Source organism: Lepidochelys olivacea (assembly GCF_965140295.1).
Source record: "Lepidochelys olivacea isolate rLepOli2 genome assembly, chromosome: 3".
NCBI lineage: Eukaryota > Metazoa > Chordata > Testudines > Cheloniidae > Lepidochelys > Lepidochelys olivacea.
In genome coordinates, this window is record NC_140413.1 from 3,639,089 (window position 1) to 3,660,154 (window position 21,066).

The window sequence follows — 21,066 nt, forward strand, 5'->3', positions numbered from 1 at the left end:
ACCATAATTCTGCAGCATCACCAATACAAATATTTGCATTAAATATATATTGAGGAGGGAACAGCAAGCCATCAAAACACATAAATTTGTTAGTCTCTAAGTTGCCACAAGTACTCCTTTTCTTTTTGCGAATACAGACTAACACGGCTGCTACTCTGAAACCTACCTAATATGAGTTACTGAGACCATCTTTCTTTCATTCCCCTATGTCCCCTGCTGAGGTCTGATTATACCCCTGCCTGGCTGTTATGTTCATCACTTAGACTGTAAGCATCCTGGGGCTGGGACCAGTCATATACACTTTCTATAATGTGTCCAGCACGCATGAGGATGCCACAAAATAATTAAAACTAATGCTTAAGGATGGTGTGTGGCTTTTTTTGGGGGGGGGGTAAACTATTATTTCAAAGCACGAAATTATTTGGGCCATCTTGATTATCACTACAAAATTTTTTTTTCTCCTGCTGATAATAGCTCATCTTAATTAGCCTCTTACTCCACCTTTTCATGTTTTGTGTGTGTGTGTGTATTTATTTATTTATTTGGGCATAAGCTTCCGGGGGCTACAGCACACTTCATCGGATGCATAGAATGCAATATTGCAATGTAATATTCTTACTATATGTTCCATTCTATGCATCCGATGAAGTGGGCTGTAACCCCTGGAAGCTTATGCCCAAATAAATTTGTTAGTCTCTAAGGTGCCCCAAGTACTCTTCATTCTTTTAGTTTATAAATAGTTATAATAAAACCCCCCAACTTTTGATGTTTTTATCCTGTTTTTTTTTTTAAAAAAAAAAGATTTGTGATACATGCCCCAGGGAATCCTGATCCCAGACAGAAACTCTGAGGCCATAGTTAGTTTATTCCAGATTGCTTCTGTACAAAGGACTAAGGAGAAAACATTTTAGTTTAAGATTGGGATGAATCAAGAGGATGCAGCTGCATTTTACAAGTGCCTGTAAATCCAATTTACAGGTAAAGTAAACCAGCTAGCAGAGCCACGCCAAGACAAACAAGCCCATTTGCTCCATGTCCACATGGAAGTGGTGAGTTGGAAGCAACTTAGTACTTGTGCTTTTAAAGCTGGTACTTATTAACTTGGCCTTGTTTTCCCCTTTGCGCACTTTTTGTGCCATCAAAAAATAAGTTTACCACTTATCAATGATCTGCATCTCTTGTTCACCAGGGAAGGACTTACCAGTTCTGCTTCAACGTGAGTAGCACAGCACTGATAGTCCCTCATGAGTGTGATCTCCCAGCAGAGAGCACTGCGTGCAGGGAGGTTATTTTGGTGCGGGAGAGGGGAAGAAAGGCAACAGACTGGAAAGTAATAGTGTCTCCAGCCTGCCTGTCAGTGGCACAGCTTAGCCCTGCTGTGTCAAACCACCTTCCTTCTCTCCCCCCCCCCCCCGCCCCAACCTATTTTAAACAAAGTACCTACTGAATGGTGTTGAAGTGCCTTGCAACATGGGACACCTTGAAGAAGAATTTTAGGATAAATGCACCACAAAACCAGTGAAATCCCTGAGATACATCAACGATCTTTTCGTTCTCTGGACAGACGACTTAAACTCCCTCACAGATTTCTACCACTACATCCACCACCTGATCTGGTGGGTAGTGTAGACATACCCTTAGACACAGCTGCTTGTAAACTTATTTTAACCCACCTGCTAAAATAATGTAATTTTGTTTTAATCTCCACTTTGTAACAAGGTTCCATTGGGGCTTCTTTACTAACATTTATAATGCTCTGCCTCTGCTAATAAATGTCCAACATGCAATTTTGGAGGTACACCTCTATGAAAGAGTTAATGCCTTCAAGTACAGACTGCATTCTCCAGTTCCTGTTTAGAGGAGAAGGAAATATACTAAACTTTGTGAATTTATCTCAAATGGGCTTTGGGAATTAACTAATGACCAGTAAATAAGTGGAAAATTGTTTCTCTGAGGCACCATTGTTTTACCTCTGAATACTGATTTTCTCCTTCAGTGGGAAGTGGTTCAGAGCAGTGTTGTGAATATACTCTGTTCTAAGGAAAAGTTCCGTTTGTTCTTGCTGCTAGAAAATTGGCTTTGAGGTGAGGATTTTTTTCATAAGTAAAGTTATTAATGGTACCGCTAACCTTTTCCTGGTGATGCAGGTTTGTGAAGTTAGGGGACGTAATATTCAGATTAGATGTAAATGGGGAAGGAATAGCTTGGGCAGAACTACTTCACATTATTGGCAATATAATCACTAGTCTTGTGATTATCAGAATGCATTATCTGAGGTGTGGCCTACACTACGTGGTTAGGTTGACATAAGGCAGATTATGTTGGCCTAACTATGTCAGTGTACACACTACAGCCTTGCTCCCACAGATAAGTGCCCTACTCCCCAGAGGTGCAGGGGCTTATGGCGGTGTAGTTAGGGGGACGCAGTGCCCATGTAGATCCTGCATGCCTTACATCTGCTGTTGGCGGTCTTGTCAAGTTCAGGGCTCTGCTGGAGCCCTGAAATTGACAAGAAAGTCTAGCTCACCAACTAGGCTGCTGCTAGGGACCCCAGCTTCACGCTCCCCAGTGGGAGCCCTGCTGCACTGAGGCTCCCGTTTTTAAAAAACAAACACACACACAAAAACAGGTAACATACAGTCCAGTTTTCAAAGACAGTCTCTAATTCTGGGTGCCCAGCTTCAGACACTTAGGGTCTGATCTCTGGGGATACTAAACACCACAGCTCCATTTGAAGCCACGGGGAGCTACAGATGCTTACCACCTTTGAAAACCAGGCTCCTTCCCTCCCCCTTGTTTGCTGCGGGGAGCCCCTCACTAGTTGGTGGAAACGCTCTGGTGAGGACGTGTACCACTATCAGAATGAGGGTAGTCTGGACGTAAGCCACTGCCATAATTACTGTGGTGGCTGTAAATTGACCTAACATAGGTTGATTTGAGGTGGTAGTGTAGATATGCCCCAGAGTGACTTGTAACTGAATTCCTTCAGAGCAGCATTGGTTTTCTAGACATGGAAGCCATCCATAGAATCTGGACTATAAATCTCTATATCTTCCTACTCAAATACACAATCAGCTCCTCCTGAGATGTCCCTGTTGTGTGACGAAAAGAAGTGCTGTATGAGCCCTTCACTTCTCATTGTGAGCTAAAAACAGCAGTCAGTTAGGAATCCTGTACAGAGCTTGTTCTTGGCAGCTGAAACGCTGTCCATTGTCCTGTTAGCATGTGTTAAGTCAGTGAATGTGGGTTAGAGCATTTCACAAAAGGAAAAACACTACATCACTTGGGGACGTGGTTCAGCTTTTCCTCAGGTGCTTGTGAGCTGAGTTGATTCCTGGGATTTTGAAAATTTAGTTGTCTTCCTGTGTCAAATTGGAAGAATAACTTCTGATACTGTTTGTAACATAAGTGGCCCAGATGGGGTAATTTTTAAAAAACCACTTGAGACCAATAATTCTTTGACTTTTATTGTGCAAGTAATGAACATTGATAGGTGCTGACACACAATTTAAATGCACACTGACTTGCCTTGAAATGACTGAATTCTTCATCTTTAAAAACTTCTCCCTTCCTCTCTGAAGAAACTTTAAAGTTATAGGCTACCAATAAAAGTGGTGATTTCAAGTGTGCATTACCTTGAATGCACCTTCAAGGTGCATTATCTTGAAACTGGCCCAATGGTCCCTAATTCATTTGGTGGTGTGTCTGTACAGTCCAATTTAGGTTGTAGGCCCTTCAGGAAGGAATAGTCTTCCTCAGTATTGTAAGTGATCCCATTGCAGGTATTACTGTTTATTGTAGAAGTCTCACTTAAGCTAAATTGATAGCAGATACTCTTAAACTGATTTTAAGAATGTCTGTCCAAAGGAGTTGCACCAGTTTCAATTGGTTTCTAAATTGATTTAGTTTAATCAGTACAATGTTTGTGTCTAGACGAGGCCTAAGTATCTGTGTCTCATTCCTGCTCAGAGTAATGGCCTGATCACCAGAGATCCTCACTGGCACATCCAGCAGGCCTGCAAAACTGAGCCAAGTAGTAAAAAGCTCTTATCCCAGGGCTTGGATATTATAGTACCTTAGAAATCCTAAAATAGATTCCTTGCCTTCCCAGCCACGACTGTCCTATAATGCATCCGATGAAGTGAGCTGTAGCTCACGAAAGCTTATGCTCAAATAAATTTGTTAGTCTCTAAGGTGTCACAAGTCCTCCTTTTCTTTTTGCGAATACAGACTAGCACGGCTGCTACTCTGAAACCTGTCCTATAAGAATCTGCTGTATGTATGGGCAGGTGTACCTGATTTACAAACCATTAACCCCATCTTGTTAAATCTGGTTTGAAAAAAAGAAATTGTACCTGCAGAGTTGTCCACAACATTTGCACTAACCTGTTGAGGATTGGGGCAAGTTTTTTTTTCTTTTTCTTCAAAAGGGCCTTAACTTTGCAGAGCAAGCAATGGTAAGTGAGAAGGTGGTGGCAGCCATACAACAATTAAATATTGTAAGCACTCTGCTTTGTCTTGTATTGACAGGCTCACTCTCGGAATGTTTCTTCTTGAGAGAGAGAGAGAGAGAGAGAGCACTCCAGATTCTCTTTTAGGCTGGCTACTGTAGCATTTTTGGGAAATCTACCAACAGTGGGAGCACTAGTGTAGAAACAGGTAGGGTTAGAGGACTGTGTAGGGTTAGAGGATTGAGACCGTGCTGTGTCTACATTGTCGCTACCACCAGTAGGGCTGTGCTGGGGTAGATATCCCCCCAAAATGCTAGAGTATCAAAGGCCCTATTGTTCTTTTCCCTTTTGGTATGCTGCTGGAAGAAAGTGAAATGAACCAATGGTTGTGGTAAGTTCCACCATGGTGTGTGCATTGCAGGCATTGCAATGGAGTGGCAAGGAGAGACAAACTCAGAATGGGCAGTTTTAATATGAAAAGCGATTCTGTAAAAATGTCACTGAATTGCATTTTTGTTCTGATTTATAGTTTACTGTGATACAAATTTTATTTTATTTTTTTTAACTGCTAATCCTGGAAACACAGCCCGGGATCTTAGAGTCCTGCAGGCTCTTCCTTTTCATGAATACCTGTAACAAAAGGTGGCTGAGCCAAATTATGTTCTCATCGACACCTTTGCAGCCCCTCTGCCTTTTGTGGGTTTGCACAGGGGTAGCGGATTGGAACTTAGTCAATTCTGATGCACAAGAAGAAGCTGAATTATATTCCTTCTCTTAGCTGTGTTGGGTCTGCAGGACTAACAGGAGTGTAAAGCAGTGAAAACTTTAATTGCTAAGATCAGTCAAGATGATGGAATATATGCAGGAAGCAAACCTGTTCAGTCAAACGTTGAGTTTTAGCTTTGAACTCCACTTGAAAGTAGTAGTTTCCCAATCCATTTTTAGTTCCATGTAGACTTTCAAAGATAATGTTCCTATAAGTTGGATCAGTGGTTCTCAGTCAGGGGTACGCATACTCTGTGGGTACGCAGAGGTCTTCCAGGGGTACATCAACTCATCTAGATTTTGCCTAGTTTTACAACAGGCTACACAAAAAGCACTAGCAAAGTCAATACAAACTGAAATTTCATGTAGACAGTGATTTGTTTGTTTGAAATGTAAGTACAATATTTATATTACAATTGATTTATAATTATATGGTAAAAATGAGAAAGTAACCAATTTTTTAGTAGTAGTGTGCTGTGACGCTTCTGTATTTTTGTCTGATTTTGTAAGCAAATAGTTTTTAAGTGAGGTGAAACTTGGGGTCTGCAAGAGAAATCAGACTCCTGAAAGAGGTACAGTAGTCTGGAAAGGTTGAGAGCCACTGTGTTAGATTATTAGTGAAGCTACTATAACGCAAAAGAGTACAAGTGTATGAACTGTGGAACAGGAGTGAGTTGGTGCTTTTACCAAAGCAAGGCCTTCCCTTTGTTTCTTAATGTAAGAACAATCTGTAGTTTGTAAAACTCTCCTTGCTCTAGTATGTGAAATACGTATTTCTGTACAGGTAGAGCTAGGGTCAGCTGGTTTGTCTGTGACATTCTATTTCTATGCCACTTTTGTGTGCAACAATTATAAATAGATGAGAGTTTTGGTGTCGTTTCACTGGTGCTTCACATTGTGGGCCCAGTCTACAGCTTCACTGCTTGTGGGAGGGCTACATTCAGTTAAGATGCCTGCAGAATCAGTATGCAGCTCATAGGTGTCTGATGTAAACACTACTTCTGCTGCACAAAACATGCCTCCCCTCTCTGACATACAATGGCAAAACGTAATTGGCTAGTGTGTATGAGATGCAGTATCTCCTGTTTTCAGTCAGGGCGAGTCTCAGTGGATAGTTTGAAGGATAAATTAATGGGTATTAGAGTAGCAGCCATGTTAGTCTGTATCTGCAAAAAGAAAAGGAGGACTGTTGGCACCTTAGAGAGGAACAAATTTATTTGAGCATAAGCTTTCGTGAGCTACAGCTCACTTCATCGGATGCATTCAGTGGAAAATACAGTGGGGAGATCTATATACACAGAGAATGTGAAACAATGCGTGTTACCATACACACTGTAAGGAGAGTGATCAGGTAAGGTGAGCTATTACCAGCAGGAGGGGGGGGGGGAAGACCTTTTGTAGTGATAATCAAGGTGGGCCATTTCCAGCAGTTGACAAATTGCTGCTTCATAGGTGGGCTGCATTTCAGTCATTAGTGCAGTGATTATACCAACTACAGGAATCTAAAAATGCCTCTCTAATCTCCATGGTAATTATTAGGTTTTGTGACTGTTTTGAGTATTAATGTGCAGAAGGATCCAATTGCATGAAAGGTGCTATATTAAAACAGAATCACGATTACAAATATTTGTATGCTTGGAGTGAGAGTTTGCTGTGTGCGTGAGCTACTTGCCTTATATTTTACCCACCACTCATTTGCCCTGCCCTTGAAAGATGCTGGTGAACCATTGTCATAACTGGTGCTACTCATAATCTACAGAGCAGTACTTTGAAAGAGCAGGACTCTGAGGAGTGTAATTTGTGTTTGTTGCATATTAGTTTTTTGCACGTGGGCCCGGTGGTGTTGGAGGTCCTACTAACTTCCATCAAGAAGTAGCAGGATTGAAGTGACGGAATAGCAAGATTTTTAACAAGAGAAGAAGCTGGAATCTGAATCTTTTGGGCCTTAACAATTCTAAGAAAAAAATGGTGCTGGATTTAAACCTGCCACTCTTCATTTGCTTCACCGGTTATCAGGAGACACTGGAGCCAAGGAAGGCGATGCCTGAGACAGGCTGGCCAGATTACCCAATTGGAATACTTTTGTCAGTTAAGAATTATGTGCTAAACTGTAAGACGAAACGGTCTACTCTGGGATTGCAAAAGAAACGGGTTTAAATCTATGTGCCAGAAGAGCATGCTGTGTACTGTAGCTGTGTTCCAGATGTATCTTCCCAACGGCCCGCTTTCATTCAGAGTAGCTTGCAGTATGGAGTTAAGGTTACTTGTAAGCCATGAATTGTGGCGTCTGCTCCCTAGAGGTCCATCTGACTTTATGAATGGGGGGTAGCTCTTAAGTCTTCATCCTGGTGGAGATGTTAATTTACCAGAATGATATCTCAGTGCTTGGAAATGTGATCTCCAAAAAGCAACTTTACACACGCAGCCTGGCCTGGAGGCCTGATGATGTGAGTTCTTCCAGCCAAGAAAGATTGGATGAGGGCTCCTTCAAGCCATGGCTACTCACTCAACTAGACAAATTGTGTGCAGGTCGTTTACCTGGATCATCTGGTCCCTCCTAGTATCTGCCTGTGGCACATAATAATTTAGCGACCCGTAGGCTATAATACTTTGGTCTAACTTTGCTTGTTGGGTTTAGTGTGCGGGTGCTGGGTGGCATTAGTGGCCTGTGATCTATGGGCAGTCAGATGAGATGAACTGTTGGTCCCTTCTAAGTAGCTTATAACATGTGTTAGGGAGGTTGTCAGTGTGCCGAGACTAGCGCGTAGGCATTGCTGTAAATTTCCCACAGTGAGGAGAAGGAAGTCGTGTGTCAAAACACAGGCCTGGAATCCAGGAGTTCTGGGTTCTGTTCCCAGCTTGCAAACTGACTTCCTGTGTGACTTAGGGCAGGTTTGCTTATCACTGCTAGTTTCCCTGTCTGGAAAATGGAGATAATATTTGCCCCACCACTAGGGCTTTGAGATTTCATTGAAACTTGTAAAACACTTTGGGATCCTTTGGCTAAAAGGTGGCAGAGAAGTGTATGTAGTTGAAGCTGTCTAGAAAATTTTTCTACCTAGGGTGTGTCTCTTTTTGTCCCAAACTGTTTAGTTGCTTTCTAATTCCAAGTGGTTATGGGGATAATGAGATTGTTTGAATCTCTGTCTCCTTCTCTCCCCCCCGCCATCAGTTTAAATCTCATTCTCTCTTAAACCACTTGGAATTCCATGCTTTAAAATTACAGTAAGATGGGTGCTGAAACTCCTAGTAGTATAAGGAGATGAGATTTATGTTAGGGGGCTATTCCTTCACCCATTTACTTCCCTGGTCCTCCTTGCATGAACAGAGAGCAACAATACCCGAAGTCCAAAGATGCAAACAATTTGATGTTTATTGGGGTGAACTTCCAGCAAGCATGATTCCAATTTCCTTCCTTAGTGTCCCCCTTCCCAGCTCTGACACCACAGAGCCTTACACCTGTGTCCCTGTTTCCATTCCCCCCCCTTAGCAAAACATGATTCCATTTCCCTAACCCCATTCCCTGTTCCCATTTCCCCCACCCACACACCTATTTCCTGATTGACTGCAGACTATATAGTAAAACTTGAGTTCTGCTTAGCTATACCTTAACCAATCATTTTACTGAAATTTAACTAACCAATCCTAACATATTGTAACATGATTATTTAACCAATTATATCCCACCACCTTAATTAGTTTACACCCAGCAAAATTAATTATACAGCAAACAGAAACAATCACAGAACCAGACAGATTATGCAGGCAAACAATAGGGAAATGGGGACTACAGCGATAGAACAACAAAGATATTCTATTGTAAGGAGAGTGGTCAGTTTGGATGAGCTATTACCAGCAGGAGAGTGAGTTTGTGTGTGTGTGTGTGTGGGTGGGGGGGGGAACCTGGATTTGTGCTGGAAATGGCCCACCTTGATTTTCATACACATTGTAAGGAGAGTGATCACTTTAGATAAGCTATTACCAGCAGGAGAGTGGGATGGGAGGAGGTATTGTTTCATGGTCTCTGTGTATATAATGTCTTCTGCAGTTTCCCCAGTATGCATCCGATGAAGTGAGCTGTAGCTCACGAAAGCTGATACTCAAATAAATTAGTTAGCCTCTAAGGTGCCACAAGTACTCCTTTTCTTTTTTCGAATACAACTAACACGGCTGTTACTCTGAAAGAAATGAGGATTTCACATCCCAGCTATTGATAAGTGAGTTCTTGCCAGACAGGATGCTATCAAACTAAATTTCCTTTTACATCTTCTAGGCACTTCCCTTTCTCTGGAGGTGATAGGCATTATCAGGACAGGATTGTATCCTAACAGCCCAATAGCACCTTATTTCAATGTGACTAGTTTGGAATGGGAGGTGACCATTTGCTTCCCAGCTTATGGCTGCCTCTGCTGCTTAGCCAAAGGCCTTAGCCTAAGCACAGGGCCTCAGACTGTCACAGGGAGAGAAGGCCCTTACACCGACAGACAGTGATTTTGATTCTTTCTTTTATACCTCTAGAACTAGCCAAGTGAGAAGAATACACCTACATTCTTAGAGGCTGGGTCTTTACAGACAGGCCTGAATATCTATATCCGAACAATTTAAACCATCAGAGTTTAAGATTTTAATGCTGTGGCACAACTTTGCGAATTGTCTGGGGTCGTTGATAGCTATGGGCTTGGGGAAGTAAATACAGTATATCAGTTTGCTGAAAGCCACAGCTGTGTCCATCACAGAATGCAGAATAATCTGTCGTTGGGGTATGCAGCAACAATATTAAAGAAAAATAAATAGAAAATGGGATATTGAAATCTCCAAATAAAGAACTGGAGTCAGCTCTTATTTTAACATACTTTACATAGAAATAAATTATAATAGACAAGGTAGATGGATTTTCGCCCACCTGTTTGAGAAGGATCGTTTTCCAGTCTAATATTAAGGCCCTTTCTGCCTTCTCAGATTCCTGTTCTGTTAATCCTGGTATTTGCTCCCTCTCTTACAAGAGGCTTATGTAGGTTTGATTTGCGCCTCTTGTCACAAACTACCTTATTCGGGTGCACAAGCACGTTATCCCAAAACAAGTTTGTCTGGGCATGCCAGCATCTAATGAAAGAATAATTCTATTAGTTTTAGAGTAACAGCCGTGTTAGTCTGTATTCGGAAAAAGAAAAGGAGTACTTGTGGCACCTTAGAGACTAACCAATTTATTTGAGCATGAGCTTTCGTGAGCTACAGCTCACTTCATCGGATGCATACCGTGGAAACTGCAGAAGACATTATATACACACAGAGACCATGAAACAATACCTCCTCACACTCCACTGTCCTGCTGGTAATAGCTTATCTAAAGTGATCATCAAGTTGGGCCATTTCCAGCACAAATCCAGGTTTTCTCACCCTCCGCCCCCCCACACACAAACTCACTCTCCTGCTGGTAATAGCCCATCCAAGGTGACAACTCTCTTCACAATGTGTATGATAGTCAAGGTGGGCCATTTCCTGCACAAATCCCGGTTCTCTCACTCCCTCACCCCCCTCCAAAAACCACACACACAAACTCACTCTCCTGCTGGTAATAACTTATCCAAAGAGACCACTCTCCCTACAATGTGCATGATAATCAAGGTGGGCCATTTCCAGCACAAATCCAGGTTTTCTCACCCCTCCCACCCCCATACACACACAAACTCACTCTCCTGCTGGTAATAGCTTAATGGCATAACTTTACATTAACATATGCTCTGACGAATTCTGCATCTTTTCATAGACAGGTTAGTGTAAGACTTCTCATGGGTTGTCTGAGTCTCATCGCTGCAGAGTGCTGGGAGCATGGAAGAGACTGTATTATTTCGAAGCCATATCTGACACTTTGGTGTCTTGTCTCTGCCTCAGTTACTTCCAGTGATTCCCTGTCATCATCTTGTCCTTCATAACCTCCGCTTGTGTGTTCCTAGACTGTGTTCTCTCCTTGTGGAATACATTTTAATCAGGGAGTGAAAATAAATATCTTCTCCTGGTCAATAACTTGTGGGCTGGAGGTTCGAGACTGTCTTGTTTTGATGTCTGTAGCTGCCTTCTCTTTTCCTTGTTCCCCTCTATTTCTAAAAAGAAGGCAAATGGACATGGCTATTGTCTTCATTTGCAAATGCAGTAAAAGAGATCACTTAGAGTGGATGGCTTTTAGAAAGTGACTTTTCTTTGGTTGTAGTTGGAGAGGGGAGCTTTCCTTCGGGAGGGGGTAATTACCAGATGTGCTTGGTGTGTCCTGGGGGCACTTCACCGGGACGAAGCACATGGAATTATGAGCGGAACAATGAAATGACAGCCAAGTCACGCACTCTTCAGCACTAAGTAAGTCAGCCTAGGCATTTATATCCTCTGAATTTTTTCTTGGGATTGTATCAAAACGTCAACTTGGAGGAAGGACTTTATACAGGATAATCTTTGTACCTTTGTGCTGGATAATAGTTCTGTTTATGAGGTAGAGAGCAGATAATGTGCACTGTTATTTAGAATTAGATAGTGTCTGGCTTACTGATTTGTAAAGGAAGCATTTCCAGAGGATTTGAAAATTCCACTGGCCCCAGGAGAGTAGGGATTTTTCTAAAGAGAATACTAGCAACCTCTGCAGAACCTAAGCTTTAATTAAAGTTAAGTACACTTGAGGACCATGTCTCCTCATGTCCAAGCACTATCCTGCACTGATTAAAGAAGTGAGCATTGGGTGCTTTCACTGTGCTTGTTTCATTTCTGGAACTGTGCAGATTTCAACTCCAAAAGAAATGAGTCAGACCTTAGATATCTGGGTTTCAGGCAATTCATGACATCCCTGTCTTCAGGTAGCCTCTGTTAGAAGCTGCTGGGGTGAAGCCAGGTGGAAGCCATGGTGTCTGACCACAGCACACACAATTATTTCTCTTCATAAATCCTGCAGCCTCATAAAACTTCTTTCTCATGTGCCTGGGGTGAGTAGATGGGGTCTTGTTTAGACTGACATGGAAAACAATAGTTCTTGATCATGATGGTGGACGTGGAAGAGTGGCTTTTGTGCCTTTGCTTGTGTGGGACATTATCAGTGCCTGTCAAGTGAGAATTTCTGCTCCATTTATAATTCCTGGTTCTATGCCAACTTTGGTGTTGGCACACTTGGCTTTTTACAGTGTGCTGCACCAATAATAGCCTAAGGAAATTGAAGGGTTTGGTTCTTATACACTGTAGACCCATGGGGAAAGAATTGTAAATGTAGCCCATCTATACTGACTGCCTTCACACAGGTTTCCTTGTTGTATGTCTGGCTGAATACTAATACTGCACAGTACCTTATTTATGTTAACCCAGGCCAAGATTTTCAAGACCTACTAGTGTCTTGAGAGTGCAATTTGAGACACATTTAAGGGGCCTAATTTTCAGGGAGAGGGTGTTGTAAGATGTCTCAATTTGTGCATTAAGAAGTTCTAGTCAACTTTAAAAATCGTGTCCCTCTGCCTAGGAATTACCCTGCAGTAAACGGCTGATCTTTTACTAAGAGGACAGAAGCTACCCAGTGAATTGCTATTTAATGTATAATTTTTATATCCTCTGCATGGTTGTAATGAATGCACTGTCCAGTTGCCTAGAGCTCAGGGTCCTAACTATTGGGTGCCATATGACATTTTCTCTGTTTCCTCTGTTCTTTCGGACTGCAACACATAAGCTAGATCTGTTCATTGTTCTGAGACAGATTATAGGTGTGGTATTTTTTGTTGAGGGTTTTTTTTTTTTTTTTTTTTGACAACTGGTACAACTTCTAGCAAGTATACCCATATCCCTCCCCCCCCCCCCCCCCCCCGTTTTTTGCAATGTCATATTTCTCTTCGTAGATATATGGCAGTCTCTAATACATCAACCAGAAGAACAATCCAGTCTTGTACAAGTCCTGTCACTGAAGGAGGTAACTTTGTTTTAGATTTAAGGCATGTCTGTGGTCTTAACAGATCTAAAACTGCTTTGTTTAGACTACGTTCTTTTTGGGACAGGGCTGTGTCAGTATTTTAACTTACCGCTCCAAGCACATCATCAGCACTCAAATAGTTGTATACTAATAACTAATCTACTAAATGCTCAACATCTTGGCCTCCAATCTCTCACTACTGGGGGAATTTTGCGCTACTGCGCGTGCGTGTATGTAATGAGCCCTGCAGTTTTCTAATTTATTGGGCAGAAAAAAGCTTCTGGCCAAATGTTGCTTGCAGTTCCGCCTTTTGCCCACCAGAGAGCGCTGTGGCGCAAGAACAGCAGTAGCTCCCTGTCACTGAGGGAAGAGGGAGAGCTGCCTTCGCAGCAGGTGTCAGGCCAGGTCAGCAGACAGGGGCTGGGGTGATGGGTATGGGTGGGTGGGTGTGCGTGTGTCAGACAGGGGCTCACAGACACATGGGGGTAGGGGTGCAGAGCTACATAGGGACAGGGCAGTGGCTGGTTGAGGGCACAGACACACATGGGAGCAGGGGCAGATGTGCTTGTTTGAATGGGAGAGGCTAGGGGTCAGCCAGGGTCTGCATGGGGGAAGCTCTACTGTGGCTAATTTTCACACTTCCAGCTCGAGTGTAGACATATATCCCAAGTGTTTGTACAGTGCCTAGCACACCAGGGTCCTGGTCTGTGAAAGGGGTTCCTGGGTGCTATTGCAATACAAATAGTAATAATTATTCACTTTGCCTGTGGATGAGACACAATGAACTTCCACTCATGTCCCCCCACTTGTCGGCCATAATCAGGAGAGAGCAGGATTCTGTGTAGGAACTTGAAACTAATATTCATAGAAGCAAACCCCACAGGGCTAGAAGGGATTGCAAAGGTTATCTAGTCCGACACCACCACCCCCCCCCGGCTAACATGCAGGATTTGTTGTGTCTAAACCATCCAAGGCAGATGCTCTCCAGCCTCCTTCTGAAAACCTCCAGCGAAGAAGCTTCCACAGCCTCCCAAGGCGTCTGCTCCGTTGTCCTACTGTTCTTACAGTGAGGAAGCTTTTCCTGACATTTACTCTAAATCTGCCATGCTGAAGTTTGAACCCACTGCCTCTTGTCCTGCCCTCTGTGGCAAAAGAACAATTTTTCTCCATCTTTCTTATGGCAGCCTGTCAAATATCTGAAGACCACTATCATGCCTCCCCCCCCCCCATCTCCTCTTTTCCAAACTAAACATACCCCACTTCCTTCAGCCTTTGCTCATACGGCTTGTGTTCCATCCCTTTGATCATCTTTGTCGCTCACCTCTGGGTCCTTTCCAGTTTCTTCAACCTTTCCATACAGCGGTCACCAAAATTGGACACAGTCCTCCAGCTAAGGCCGAATCCGCATCCAGCAGAGGGGTGATGTATGTGCTGCTCCAGTAGCTTCCCAGCTGTCGCGCTCAGGCTGCCTGGCCTGTACTCCCCCAGCTCCTCCTCTTCCCCTTTTTGAAGACGGGCACCGTGTTAGCCCTTTTCCAGTATTCCGGGGCCTCACCTGCACGTAAGGGAATCATCCAGCGATCCATCCCCTGTCGCCCATTCCCATTCTGGCAGACAGAGGCTAGGGACACCATCCCTGCCCATCCCGGCTAATTGCCGTTGATGGGCCTATCCTCCATGAATTTATCTAGTTCTTTTTTGAACCCTGGTATGGTCTTGGCCTTCACAACCTCCTCTGGCAAGGAGTTCCACAGGTTGACCATTCGTTGTGTGAGGAAATACTTCCTTTTGTTTGTTTTAAACTAGCTGCCTATTCATTTCATTTGGTGACCCCTACCTAGTTCTTGGGTTTATGGGAAGGAGTAAATAATGCTGCTTTATTTACTTTCTCTACACCAGTCGTGATTTATAGATGTCTATCCTATCCCCCCTTAATAGTCTCTTTTCAAAGCTGAAAAGTCCCAGTCTTATCTCTCCATGTGGAAGCTGTTCCATACCCCTAATCATTTTTGTGGCCCTTTTCTGAGCCTTTTCCAATTCCAATAGATCTTTTTTGAGATGAGGTGACCACATCTGCACACAGTATTCAAGATGTGGGTGTACCATGGATTTATATAGAGGCAATATGCAGTGTTCCCTCTAATTTTTCCCATCCACGTACGGAATGAATTTTATGTGCACCAATAGGGAGTCCTATTGTTGCACATAACAAAATTCATGTGGTGCTGGGGGGAGGGGGGGCGGTGAGGGAGCTTAGGGCTAGGGCAGAGGGTTGGGGTGCAGGGGTGTGAAGGCCCCAGCTGGGGGTGTGGGCTCTGGGGTGGGGTCAGGGATGAGGGGCTCAGAGCTGGGGCAGAGGGTTGTGTTACCAGATTTGTCCATTACTTTGGGGTATGCTCCTTCATTAGGGTTACTGTTCTGGGGGAAGGGGGGGGGGGTCTGTACTTCTATCCATGTACTGCTTGTGTCACTTGTGTTCTCACATGGAGCTCTAATTCTCCCTTCTGCAAGTTCCCTCCCAATGGAGCTATCCTGCAGGACCGGTTCCCCAGGGCTAGGTTCCTCCAGCCCCAGTGTCAGACCAACACACACATTAACAGAGCACGTCTGAGAGGACCAGGTTAATCAGCGCTCCCAAGCTGATCCCTTATACGTCCCTGAACTCAGCAGACTGGGTTGAACAGCACTTCCAAGCTGCCACCCTCATACGTCCTAGGTTCAGCACATCCCTATCCCTACTTTCATGTTACAATTGTTCTAGTAATAACCCACTCAATGAGCAAACCCCTCAGGATTTTTGGGTACTGCAGGGATCTTTGCTTAGCTGCAGAGCAAATGGGGAAGCCAAAAAACACACATGGGGTGCGGGGGAGAGAGAAGCAACCAGCTTAACCATGAAAGTTATTTATTGCCAAGTAAACCATACAAGGGGAGCCAAACAAAACAGTTAAATTTAAGTTAGATTTAATATTATGATTACAAAAGTCAGGTTTAGAAAACTATAACTGATCACACAAGTCAGGGTCAGAAGGCTATACCTAGAGAGAGAGAGATAAGTTCTCACCACTCCATGAAGCTTGAATCGATCGGGTTCCCAGGTGGTGGTGGTGGTGGTTGAGGGTCCGGAGTGCTGGAGACAGGCAGAGCCCCCAGCACGATCAGTCAGGAGAAGATGAAGTCCCAATGGAACTGATGCAGATTTTGGATCCAGGCATCAGAACACTTACTTGAGCATGGGTAGGGGTTTTTGTAGGAAAGAACAATGGTTCAAGGGAGAACACCAGATTAGTTTGTGGGTAAACTGATGGCTCAAGGGAGTATACCAATGTTGTTTTGTTCAGGCTAGACAATAGGAGCTGATCATTCCTGGCTATGGGCGGTGTTCCTTCTAGGGAGCTCACAATGCAATTAGGCAGCTTTAGTATTTTGGATACCAATAAAGGATTTATTACTAGAATTGATAACTACTGAGCTGGGCAGGCTGGGTTCATTAAGCTTTGGAGCAGAGATTCCCCATCATGCAGTGCTTTTCTGGTCGCAAAGTTCAGTGCGGTTCTTGCCTTGGAATCTCTGTTCTCCATTCTGTATGCTAATGGAGATGCCTCCCTGTCCCATCTTTGATGCAAATGAGGCTAGGGGAGTTTCCTTAATCCCGTCACCCTTGTCCTGAGGGGTTTAGGTATGTCTTCCACTGCCTTTTCATTGATTTTTTTTGTAAGGCTTTCTTCTGATTGGCTTTGGTTCAAGCAGGGGGTGGGGGAGGTCTTTTGTGAGTCAGACTGGCTGGATACTGTGCCCTGGTTCCCCAAGAACACACAGCTGATAAGTAACAGTTGAGTACAAGGGGTGGGGGCTCCATCTGAGGGTGTGGGCTCTGAGGTGGGGCCAGGGATGAGGGGCTCAGGGCTCGGGCAGAGGATTGGGTGCAGGGGGTGAGGGCTCCAGCTGAGGGTATGGGCTCTGGCATGGGCTCAGAGGCTCAGGGCTGGGACAGAGGATTGGGTGCAGGGGTGCGGGCTCTGGGGTGGGGTCAGGGATGAGAGGTTGGGGGTGCAGGAGGGTGCTCCGGGGCTATGGTGGGAAGAGAGGTCTCTCTCCCTGCAGCAGCACCTGGGCTGGGGGGGAGAGGCGCCTCTCCCTTCTGCGGGAGCTCTGGGGCTGCAGGATAGGCACCCTTTCCCCAGCCCCAGCCGGTCCAGGCTGTGGGAGGGCCGCCCTGGCCACGCTTGGGTCTGGGCCGGGCTGCGCTGCCCTGGTCGCGGCTAGGTCTGGGCTGCCCTGGGGTCATGTCGCCCTGCCCCGGCCGCATCTGGGTCCAGGCTGCTCTGGGGTCAGGCCACACTGCGCCGGCAGATCCATGCTGCAGGCTGTGTTGGGGCTGGGGGAGGGGCACCCCAACTGCGGCACGTGCCTGGGCGGGTTCCCTGCGCGCCGGCGTGGCACTACACAGGCTGCTGTGTGGCCATGCTGTTCCCTGCACCCATTAGGGTACCCCATCTTTTCCCAGTCCGTAGGGCTCCAGGCAAAAAGCACCTACCCTTACCCAATTCGTGGGGTGAAGGGCCACATGTACAAATGGGTAGGGCTTAGGGTGTAACTAACCTGGTCAATTTAAGTACCCACGCCCTTTCCCAATACGTAGGGCTCCGGGTGTATACTGCTTCTGGGGGTGTGCAGGACCTTGTACCAGTGAAAGAGCCTTACACAGTAATGTACTATGTAACCTCTATTTATTAACACTCACCAAAAACAGACTGTACATGCTGCACATACAGTGCTCACCGCTCCCAATAAGACAGATGAACTTTTCTTGATGGCCAGTCAGGATCAGGTCCATCTGGGGGACTCCAGTTTCTGCACGGTGTCATTGGCAGAGTGTTGAGGTCTGGCCGCTCTGATCTTTGGGGCTGTGTCCTGGAGTTGGTTCCCAAAGAACTTCCTTTTGGACCCCAGTTTATGTAGAGAAATTTGAGTTCTTTTTAGCTGTACCTTAACCAATCATTATACTAAAATTTTACTCACCAATCCTATCCCACCACCTTAACTAATTTACACCTAGCAAAATTAATTATGTAACAGACCGAAACAATTAAAGAACCAGACAGAGACCATATGGATAAACAATAGGGAAGTGGGGACCATAATGACAAAACAATAAAGAAATGAGGATTTCACAAGCACAACTATTGATAAGTGGTTTCCTGCCAGACAGAATGCCATCAAACCAAGTTTTCTTTAACCATCTTAAGATCTGTTTCTTTATCTGGTGATCTTGGGGGCCATTAGGACGGGGTCTCCTTCTTAACAGCCTGATATTACATTGTTCTAATGTAATTTAGATGGAATGTGAGGATGTGACTTTCTGCTACAGATTTTTTTTAAATCTGGCTGCATACTAAGGCCTTAGGCTTTAGGCCTTACAATATGGTTGCAGACAAAGGCTTTATCCTTACAGCACAGCTTATAGGGAACTTAGGCAACATGATATTTTCTGTCTCATTATTTATCCCTTTCTTAATGATTCCAAACATTCTGTTCACTTTTTTTGGCTGCCGCTGCACATTGATTGGATGTTTTCAGAGAACTATTCACAATGACGCCAAGATCTCCTCCTTGAGGGGTAACAGTTAACTTAGATCCCCATCATTTTTATGTATATAGTTGGGATTGCTTTCCAATATGCATTTCTTTGCATTTATCAGCGTTGAATTTCATCTGTCATTTTGTTGCCCAGTCACCCAGTTTTGCGAGAGCCTTTTGTAGCTCTTCAGTCTGCTTTGGACTTAACTATCGCCATTCTGAAAACTGACCGTTTATTCCTACCCTTTGTTTCCTATCTTTTAGTCAGTTACGGACCAATGAGAGGGCCTTCCCTCTTATCCTATGACAGCTTACTTTGCTTAAGAGCCTTTGGTGAGGGACGTTGTCAAAGGCTTTCTGAACATCTAAGTACACTATCCACTGGATCACCCTTGTCCACATGCTTGCTGACCCCTTCAAAGAATTCTAGTAGACTGGTGAGGCATGATTTCCCTTTACAAAAGCCATGTTAACTCTTCCTTACAAATCATGTTCATCTATGTGTCTGATAATTCTGTTCTTTACTATAGTTTGAACCAGTTTGCCTGGTACTGAAGTACTGGGACTGTCATCCATGAGTTTGCAAATATTATTGCCAATGGCTTCGAGATTTCTTCAGCTAATTCCTTCCACACCTTGGAATGAATAGCATCAGGCCCTGCTGACTTGATTTCATTTAAATTAGTTAGAAGAAATCTCTGACGTGTTCTGTACTTATTCTGATCTGCATCCCTTCCCCTTTATTGTCTATGCCGCTAGTCGTCCGGTCACGTTATTTTTCATGTTATATTCATGGGGTTTTTTTGCAAAGGCGTCTTTAGGGGCCAGAGGGGTTGAGGTTTTGAAAATAAATTCAGTAGTCAGACTTTTCCTGAAATATGATAACTTCTGGGCAGGAGTTCCATGAGCATGGAGACTGCAGTGTTCCCAGCAAAGGTGGCAGAGTTTGCTTCAGATTTTCCCATTATCTTTAAAATGTTACTTTCCTATAGAGCAGGGAAACTATGACATCCTTCTCGGGTATGACATACGGTGACTTGTTATCTGACACGCAGCACTGTGAGAACCCCAGAACCAGGGGATGCTTGATCTCTTTGAGATAATTTGATAGTGTCTAGTCAGTATGTTTATAGGAGACCTGCTGGAGCATTCATTTAACCATATTTCTCTTCCTCTCCTTCACAGTACAGTGCGGTGGACAGCAATCCTCTCTCTCTCTATGTTATGCACCCGTTCTGGAATACTGTCGTGAAGGTGAGAATTCCTGCTGGTCATGTGGTTCTGTGCTGGAAGTAGAAGTGCTAATTTTCTGTCATGGCATAATCTCTTAGACAGGACTGCCTTTTGGTTGAAACAAACTCTGCTTTGTTAATTCCATGACAAATGCCAACCTTCGTCCTTCAAGAAGGACAATAACTGTGAGCGCGATTGCATATTGCATAACCGTCTAAAACTTTATGCTGCAGAATCATAAATGTCAAAAGCCTCTTATCACTGTCTAACACCAGTAAGTCATAACCTCCTCTCTGATGTAGTTAAAAGCAATGTGTAGTGCCTATTGCGTGCGCTAATGTGATTCCTTGTGTGTATTTTTGCCGCTTTCCATAGATTTTCCCTACATGGTTGGCTCCAAATCTGATAACATTTTCTGGCTTCCTGTTGCTTGTCTTCAACTTCTTCCTCATGGCATACTTTGACCCTGATTTTTATGCTTCCGGTAAGACTGCTTTTTTTTAAGTGTACATTTTAGAGCATGTGAGTAATAAAAGATCGGATTCTCATGTCTTCCTATACCATAGTTTTGCAATTTCATGTGCTGACTGATATGGCTTGCTTATCTACTGCTCTGGAGTGTTCTTTGGTTTTGAAATATCTATGTGGCAAGAAGTCAAGGACAGAAATCGCTGGGTGATACTACACTAACGCAACCAAAATGTGACTCAATCCTTCCAGTTTTGTGTGAGGGAATAGCCAATGTTAAAACCAAACCCCAAAATTTGAGTTCTTTGTACCTTTTAAAGTCAAGATGAACTTTGACACACACAGTCAAAAAAATATAAAACAACCCAAACAAACTCCCTTATGTTATTTATAGCCTCGAGGAAGAACAATAATACATTTGGGTGCCAATAACCTGCCTTGCTGATAAAATACCAATTTTAGGTTGCTGGCCTGCTTGTCTTTGTCCAGTTCATTTATTTTTACAGTGCTGTGTGTGCACCAGTGCTATATAACTAATCGTGTTCTTTAAAAAGGTAAAATTTGCCACTGGTACCTGTTTTTTGTTGGATTTAGAGTAATCTAAATTGGATTTAAATACACCCAAACACTACATGCTAC

The 21,066-nt window shown here is 43.9% G+C and overlaps 1 protein-coding gene across 2 annotated transcripts in view; it reads left to right on the forward strand.

Annotated features, from left to right (window-relative positions):
• The window catches only part of SELENOI (selenoprotein I), a gene marked incomplete at its 3' end in the record, with an annotated part of 60,224 nt that overhangs the window by 15,932 nt on the left and 23,226 nt on the right, over positions 1-21,066 (forward strand). Inside the window, exons 2-4 of one of the 2 annotated variants that reach the window (XM_084622360.1) lie at positions 13,076-13,146; positions 19,912-19,980; positions 20,335-20,443. In XM_084622360.1, coding sequence (XP_084478486.1) covers positions 13,076-13,146; positions 19,912-19,980; positions 20,335-20,443 — 249 coding nt within the window. The remainder of the gene's footprint in view (positions 1-13,075; positions 13,147-19,911; positions 19,981-20,334; positions 20,444-21,066) is intronic. The other variant, XM_084622361.1, reaches the window with a different exon arrangement.